At 49.7% G+C, this 8,516-nt stretch overlaps 1 protein-coding gene across 1 annotated transcript; it reads left to right on the forward strand.

The window, feature by feature from the left end:
• The first annotated feature begins 7,246 nt into the window (after positions 1-7,246).
• Positions 7,247-8,105, forward strand: LOC123074872 (ethylene-responsive transcription factor 12). The gene has a single exon (XM_044497604.1). The coding sequence runs from the start codon at positions 7,404-7,406 to the stop codon at positions 7,923-7,925; it is 522 nt and encodes a 173-aa protein (XP_044353539.1). The 5' UTR covers positions 7,247-7,403; the 3' UTR covers positions 7,926-8,105.
• The last annotated feature ends 411 nt before the right edge of the window (positions 8,106-8,516 follow it).

Raw genomic sequence — 8,516 nt, forward strand, 5'->3', positions numbered from 1 at the left:
ATGAATAAAAGCTGTTGAGAGTTGACAAACATAGTTTTGGTCATCGTTGCAATTAATAGGAAGTAATAAAGAAAGAGAGGTTTCCACATATAAATATACTATCTTGGACATCTTTTATGATTGTGAGCACTCATTAAAATATGACATGCTAAAGAGTTGATGTTGGACAAGGAAGACAACGTAATGGGCTATGTTTTCTTATATCCGAAATAAAGTATATTGTCATGGATCATCCAACATGTTGAGCTTGCCTTTCTCCCTCTGCTAGCCAATTCTTTGCACCAAGTAGAGATACTACTTGTGCTTCCAAATATCCTTAAACCCAGTTTTGCCATAAGAGTCCACCATACCTACCTATGGATTGAGTAAGATCCTTCAAGTAAGTTGTCATCGTTGCATGCAATAAAAATTGCTCTCTAAATATGTATGATTTATTAGTGTGGAGAAAATAAGCTTTATACGATTTTGTGATGTGGAAGCAATAAAAGCGACAGACTGCATAATAAAGGTCCATATCACAAGTGGCAATATAAAGTGACGTTCTTTTGCATTAAGATTTTGTGCATCCAACCATAAAAGCACATGACAACCTCTGCTTCCCTCTGCGAAGGGCCTACCTTTTACTTTTGTCTTATACCTTATGCAAGAGTCATGGTGATCTTCACCTTTCCTTTTTTACATTTTATCCTTTGGCAAGCACATTGTGTTGGAAAGATCCTGATATATTTATCCAATTGGATGTAGTTAGCATGAATTATTATTGTTGACATTACCCTTGAGGTAAAAGGTTGGGAGGCAACACTATAAGCCCCTATCTTTCTCTGTGTCCGATTAAAACTCCATACCCATAAGTATTGCGTGAGTGTTAGCAATTATGAAAGACTAAATGGTAGTTGAGTATGTGGACTTGCATAAAAGCTCTTATATTGACTCTTTCCGATGTTATGATAAATTGCAATTGCCTCAATGACTGAGATTATAGTTTGTTGGTTCTCAATGAAGTTTCTGATTCATACTTTGCATTGTGAATAGATTATTACTTGAGCATAAGAAATCACATGACAATATCCATATATGTTGCTGTTATAAGAATGATCATGATGCCCTCATGTCCGTATTTTATTTTATCGACACCTCTATCTCTAAACATGTGGACATATTTATCGTTATCGGCTTCCGCTTGAGGACAAGCGAGGTCTAAGCTTGGGGGAGTTGATACGTCCATTTTGCATCATGCTTTTATATCGATATTTATCGCATTATGGGTTGTTATTACACGTTATGTCACAATACTTATGCCTATTCTCTCTTATTTTACAAGGTTTACATGAAGAGGGAGAATGCCGGCAGCTGGAATTCTAGGCTGGAAAAGGAGCAAATATTAGAGACCTATTTTGCACAGCTCCAAAAGTCCTGAAACTTCACGGAAGTCATTTTTGGAATTAATAAAAAATACTGGCGAAAGAAAGTACTAGAGGGGGCCCACACCCTGGCCACGAGGGTGGGGCGAGCCCTACCCCCCTGGGCGCGCCCCCTGCCTCGTGGGCCCCCTGGCAGGCCTCCGGTGCCCATCTTCTGCTATATGAAGTCTTTTACCCTGGAAAAAATCATAAGCAAGCTTTCGGTAAGAAACTCCGCCGCCACGAGGCGGAACCTTGGCGGAACCAATCTAGGGCTCCGGCGGAGCTGTTCTGCCGGGGAAACTTCCCTCCGGGAGGGGGAAATCATCGCCATCGTCATCACCAACGATCCTCTCATCGGGAGGGGGCCAATCTCCATCAACATCTTCACCAGCACCATCTCCTCTAAAACCCTAGTTCATCTCTTGTATCCAATCTTTGTCCCAAAGCCTCAGATTGGTACATGTGGGTTGCTAGTAGTGTTGATTACTCCTTGTAGTTGATGCTAGTTGGTTTATTTGGTGGAAGATCATATGTTCAGATCCTTAATACATATTAATACCCCTCTGATTATGAACATGAATATGATTTGTGAGTAGTTACGTTTGTTCCTGAGGACATGGGAGAAGTCTTGCTATAAGTAGTCATGTGAATTTGGTATTTGTTCGATATTTTGATGAGATGTATGTTGTCTTTCCTCTAGTGGTGTTATGTGAACGTCGACTACATGACACTTCACCATTATTTGGGCCTAGAGGAAGGCATTGGGAAGTAATAAGTAGATGATGGGTTGCTAGAGTGACAGAAGCTTAAACCCTAGTTTATGCGTTGCTTCGTAAGGGGCTGATTTGGATCCATATGTTTCATGCTATGGTTAGGTTTACCTTAATACTTCTTTTGTAGTTGTGGATGCTTGCAATAGGGGTTAATTATAAGTGGTATGCTTGTCCAAAAAGGACAGCACCCAAGCACCGGTCCACCCACATACCAAATTATCAAAGTAACGAACGCGAATCATATGAGCGTGATGAAAACTAGCTTGACGATAATTCCCATGTGTCCTCAGGAGCGTTTTCCTTCATATAAGAGTTTGTCCAGGCTTGTCCTTTGCTACAAAAAGGATTGGGCCATCTTGCTGCACCTTGTTTACTTTCATTACTTTTTACTCGTTACCAATTACCTTATCACAAAACTATCTGTTACCGATAATTTCAGTGCTTGCAGAGAATACCTTGCTGAAAACCACTTATCATTTCCTTCTGCTCCTCGTTGGGTTCGACACTCTTACTTATCGAAAGGACTACGATAGATCCCCTATACTTGTGGGTCATCATCTATTTGCATGTATCGGGGTTGTATTAGAACACTCTCCAACCACAAGTACCATGTTAAATGTAGCTTGCGTGCAATTAGAGCATCTACAGTCGGGCGCCTCAAACCCGCCTCATACGCCCGGGCAGGCCGTCCGGTCACTGACCAGTCACGTTTTTTCGACCCAGACGGACGCCTCAAACGGGCTTCAAACGCCCGGGCTGACCGGCAGCCCCTATATCTAGCCCAAATATGGGGTGGATATGGGCACGCCCGGGCATCTCCGCCATGCTCGGAAACCCGACGGTCTGACTGACGTCGCGTCCGTCGCCGCGGTGTGAACACCACGTGGCGCCGCTCCGGCTCACTGCCCAAGACGGAATCCGACTATTTAAGTTGGGCGGCGTCCCGGAACCCTAATGCATCCACCTCCTCCCTCTCCCTCTCTGGCGCTCTGCCCATGGTCCGACGCTCTGCCCATAGTCTGACACTCCGCCATGGTCTGGAGCAAGATCACCTACTACGCCATGCTGACGCGGGAGCACCGTGCCGAGATCCAGCAGGAGATCCGGGCGAGGCAAGCCGCGCGCACCGCCCGCATTGCTGCCGGGCTGCCTCCGGACTCGTTGGAGATGGAGGAAGAGGCGGAGGAGCCGTGGGAAGAGGAGGAGGAGGTGGCTCCGGTAAAGGTGGAGAAGGCGGAGCGGCAGGAGCCGGAGCAGCAGCTGCCTGGCTTGAACATGGAGCAGGCGGAGGCGGAGTTCGCCATCGCCCAGTCCGACGAGATGGCGGGGCGGCAGAGAATCCCGGAGTCTATCCAGGGTGAGGCCTATGTGGAGGCCAATCGGGCGTTCCTCCGGCGGGGAGCAGGCGGAGTCCGACGTGCTCTTCGCCGAACTCAACCCGGAGATAGAGGCAGAGGAGGCCGGAGCGAAAGCGCCGGAGGTGTCGGAGCTGCAACTGCCACCCATGCTGCCGGAGCCGGGCACGGAGATCGTCGACATCTCCGACGATGAGTAGCTAGATGATCGAAGTAGTACGTAGGTTTCTTTTTTTAGTTTAACCAAGACTTTATTCATTAGAAATAATCTCTACTTCATTCGTGAGGATCATTACAATTTCATTGATAGGCTCCTCAAACCAATCCAAAGTCATAGAAAATCTAGCTAATCTAGCAAGTTCATGAGCTACTTTGTTTACCTCTCTATTACAACGTTCGAATCTATTCACGACAAAATCACATGCATAGTGAAAACAGTTATAAAAAATTGCCGCCGCCGCACCTGTTGATTGTCCTCCGTCCTGCATGGTCTCAATCACCTCCAGATTGTCTGAGTTGATCATTAGGCGGTTACATCCCGCCCTTTGTGCCAAAGTTAAGCCTAATTTCAGGGCTAAAGCTTTTGCCATCAGGACATCCGTACAATATTCGATCTTTCCATTTCCTCCCGCAATAAACCTACCTTTGTCGTCTCTCAAGACCGCACCCATCGTCCCCGTCAGCATGTCATGATCAAAAGCAGCATTAACATTTAGTTTCACTAAACCCCTAGGAGGGCAGTACCAACCCCCCTTTCTTATGGACGCTTTTGAAGATGAAGCATTCACAAAATTTGATGTAAGGGCCATGATCCCCATTGATATCTGAGTTGTATTCTGAGTTAATTCCTTATGCACCAATTTCTATCTTTCCCACCATAGATACCAAGCTGATATTAGCTATCATTTCTCGTACATTTTGGAACCCCATAATACTCAAATCTTGATCTGGAAGATGTAAAAGATATTCCAATATCACCTCTCCAGCACGATCAACCTCGCATGCTTTGTTAATAATCTCGTCCATCCCAAGCCTCTTCCAAACCTCCCTTGCTTTACTACATAGGAACATCTTGTGTTTCGTATCTTCTAGACCCTGAGAGCAAGTAGGGCATATGGGCGAGACCTTCATGTGTCTATTAGCAAGTTTTACTCGACATGGGAGGGTGCCATGTAAAGTACGCCATATAAATTTTTTGACTTTTGCGGGACAAGATAACTTCCATATCTTACACCATGTAGGGTTAGGGGTTGTTCATCACATCCCGTTAGAATATGTTAGTTTACTTCCATAATGACAATTCCACTCCACATAATAAGCAGACCATACCGAAAACAAATCATTTTTTGTATAACTCCAGGCAATGAAATCTGCCATATCATGTTGCGGAAGTGGGATTGAAAGAATCCGTTGTACGTCAAAGGGCCACATAGTTTGTCTAATCAGGTCCTCATCCCATTTACTGGAGACAGGGTCAATCAAATCAACCACTTTCGATAACAATTGTCCCCCTTAGGGGTCACAACTTCCCTGGTGGCAGATTCGGGATCCATGCATCTTCTCAGATATTGATATTTTGTCCATTTCCCACTCGCCAAATATAGCCACGTTTCAGAGTACTTATGCTTGCCATAATGCTTTGCCAGGTGAAAGAAGCTCCATGCTTTGGCATTCAACAAATCGCCATCAGGATAGTACTTGGTTCTTAGAATAGTGGCACACAAGGAATCGGGGTTATCGAGTAGACGCCATGCCTGTTTAGCGAGTAAAGCCGGACTGAAATAGTGGATATCACGGAATCCCATTCCTCCATGGTTTTTTGGTACACACATTTTCCACCAGGCCACCCAGTGCATCCTCCTCTGGTTCTCCTCGTCACCCCACCAGAAATGCGTTATCGCGTCAATGATTCCTTTACAGATTTTTTTAAGGAATTTTAAAGACTGGTATTGCATAGGTAGGTATGGCTTGGATCACAGCCTTGAGCAGGATCTCCTCCCCCCCCCCCCCAGCAGATATAAGTTTTTCCTTCCAACCACTGATTTTCTTAACGATACGTTCAATAAGGAATATAAAACAGTCTATTTTATCAACCGCCACATTTGCTGGCAGACCCAAATATTTGTCATTCAAAACCTCTGTCATTATATTCCAAATTGTACACGATTGTTCTCTGATCTCTACCTTTGTATCAGGGCTAAAGAAAATACTGGATTTTTCCACGCTAACCAGTTGTCCCGACATCGCGCAGTATAAATCTAGTGCTGATTTCAGGGCACTGCATTATTTTGGTTGGCTTTCATCAAGATGAGTGAATCATCCGCAAAGAGAAGGTTTGCGACTGGCGGGGCGTCTCTACAGACTTTGACTCCTGATATGTTTTTGTTGTCCTCGGCATGCGTAAGCAAGGCATTCAGCCCCTCTGTGTGTGCACAACAGGAAGAGATATAGTGATAGCGGGTCACCCTGCCTCAACCCTCTAGTCTGCTTGAAACTCTCACTTTCCTCTACATTGATTCTTACTCTATATTCGACTGTTGAGACGCATTGCATATATCCTTACTCTATATTACGTAGGTTTCTTTTAGTTTGCATTCTTTATATGGATTTGAGAATCTAATATGACATGTCCAGCAGCAATTGTGCAAATTTGAGGCCTGCCCGGTCAGTGCCCGCGGACGCGACGGGCGCGTTCGCGGACTGTTGATGGGCCGGATTTGCCAAATCCGACTGTACATGCTCTTATATCTCCTAATAATTGCCTTCACTGATTTCATGTACAGCCAGGTCGCCATAATATTAAGTTTCTCTCTTCTACTTTGGTGTCACAGCACACAGTCGGGAGCTCGTCTAGCGAGCGAAGAAACGAAACCGATAGTAAAAGCAAAACCGCGAGGCCCACACTGCCGCACGCACTGAACGCCGTACTCCCCCACCACCCATCCACTCCGCCTCTTTATCGCCCGGGGCCCCGCCGCCTTCACTAGCGGCGACGCGCCACACGCGTCCCGTTCCAGCCCGCCCGTGCTGTCCCCCACCCCACGACACGCCTCCTCGCACGTGAACCTGCGCGCAAGCAATTGCCCGTCGACACGTCCCGACGCCACCCACCGCGTATCCTCCCGGGCCATGCTCATTTGACTGACTGGTCCATGGGGACAGCGAGCCCACGCCCCCACCGGTCATCGTAACCTGATCGTAGCATGCCACCACCTGTGCCTCTTTTATTCCTCGCGGCGAATAAACGACAAGGCAGCCCCGGGCGGGAAGCGGGGCAGGAGGATGGCGCAGGCATGCAAGATTCACTGACAGGCAGGTCCCGACGATCGCGACCCCACCAGACATGGGCGCTGCACCGTCCGGCGCCGCTTGCCCCAGCTCTGGAGTCGTCCGTCGAGGACTGATGAAAAGCGAGCAGCGGCGCGGTCGTATTAGGTAGGGATGTCGTCACGCGGGCAGGGGGAGAGAGAGTTCACATGAGAGAGAAATGGAGGCGGTGGGGGGTGCACAGCGCCAGGAACGGCACTGTACCGCGCAGCGACCAGCAGCAGTAAGAAAAAGAGGAAGCGGCCCCGCCCGGCGATACGTCAAGTCGCGCGGCGGCTGTGGCTGTGGCTGTGCCGTGCTCCCCCAACCCACCCCAACCCCCCGAACCCCAACCCAAGGTGCGGCCCGCTTTATACGGCTACGGCCCCTCCGTTGTAGTACGCGGTGCGGCGCCGGTCTATAATACCAGTACACCCGTCGCTACCCAAAGAACCCCAGCCCACGTAGCGCTCCACATGCGTTGCGTTAGATAGACAGACCTGTCCAAGAGAACAAACCAGACACTGCCGCGCCGAGTAGGCTCACTGTATACGCCTCACCGCCCGATGGATCCGGTGCTGCGGGGAGCGGCGAGCCACGGTGGCGGCCATGGCCAAGGTGGCGCGGGAGGAGGGGGGGGAGGAGGCGAGGCGCACTACAGGGGCGTGAGGAAGCGGCCGTGGGGGCGGTACGCGGCGGAGATCCGCGACCCGTGGAAGAAGACGCGCGTGTGGCTGGGCACCTTCGACACCCCCGTGGAGGCCGCCCTCGCCTACGACCGCGCCGCGCGAACCCTCCGCGGCGCCAAGGCCAAGACCAACTTCCCCGACCACGCGCACCACCACCGCCGCCGCCCGCCTCTGCAGCAGCCTGTTCCGTTCGGCGGCGTCGACCTCAACTTCCCTTCGCCGTGGCACTTCGTCTACTTCTCGCCTCCGGCGGCCGCGCCGGTGACCCGGCTTCCGCAAGAAGCGTCTCCGGCGGCGCCCGTCCCGCCGTCGACGGCGCTCGAGCTCGGCATGGCGCCCGGGCCAGCCGGCCTCCCGTTCGACCTCAACGAGCCGCCGTCGCTGCTGTTCGGGTCGTGATGCGGTTGCGTAGCTGCGATCGACCGTAGTGGACTTGTGTGACGGTGTGGGTGAGAGAGAGAGAGACGTGCTGACGGCCGCAAGGGGCCGGAGCCGACGGCACTGGTCCGGCTAGCTGTATATACCTATTTGCGGAAAGCTTGGCCTTTCTTCTTGGTGTTTGCCCGTCTGTTTCGTTCATGCGTTTCTGCTTTCGGTTGAGCTGTCGGTTATGGTGGCGCTGGGTGGGTTTAGGTCTCTTTTACCGGAAGAGTGTTTTGCTCGGTAAACGCAGGCTTCTGGTCTTGCGTCAGTAGCCCCGCGAGCCGGGCGTACACAGTGCAGCAGGCGGCGCTGTACTTTTCGCTCAGGCGTCTTTTGCGGATACGGTGCATGCGCTAAGACCAACTCCAACGCAGATCGTAAATGGAGGTCCGTTTTTCGTTCCTTTGTTCGTTTTTCGTTCATTTGTGGGTGACAATGAAATGTGTTCGTTCAGATTTATGTATACGCCGATCGTGCGTCTAACCCGCGGCCGCATTTCGACCGCATCTCGTCTACTGTATATGCAAATATAAAAAAAATGATGTAGCTAAATGGCAGCGGCCATAG

Source organism: Triticum aestivum, chromosome 3D, assembly GCF_018294505.1.
Source record: "Triticum aestivum cultivar Chinese Spring chromosome 3D, IWGSC CS RefSeq v2.1, whole genome shotgun sequence".
Lineage (NCBI taxonomy): Eukaryota > Viridiplantae > Streptophyta > Magnoliopsida > Poales > Poaceae > Triticum > Triticum aestivum.

What these genes read in the sequence shown, in the direction of transcription:
- LOC123074872 (XM_044497604.1), top strand. Translation starts at nt 7,404, where the DNA reads ATGGATCCGGTGCTGCGGGGAGCGGCGAGCCACGGTGGCGGCCATGGC.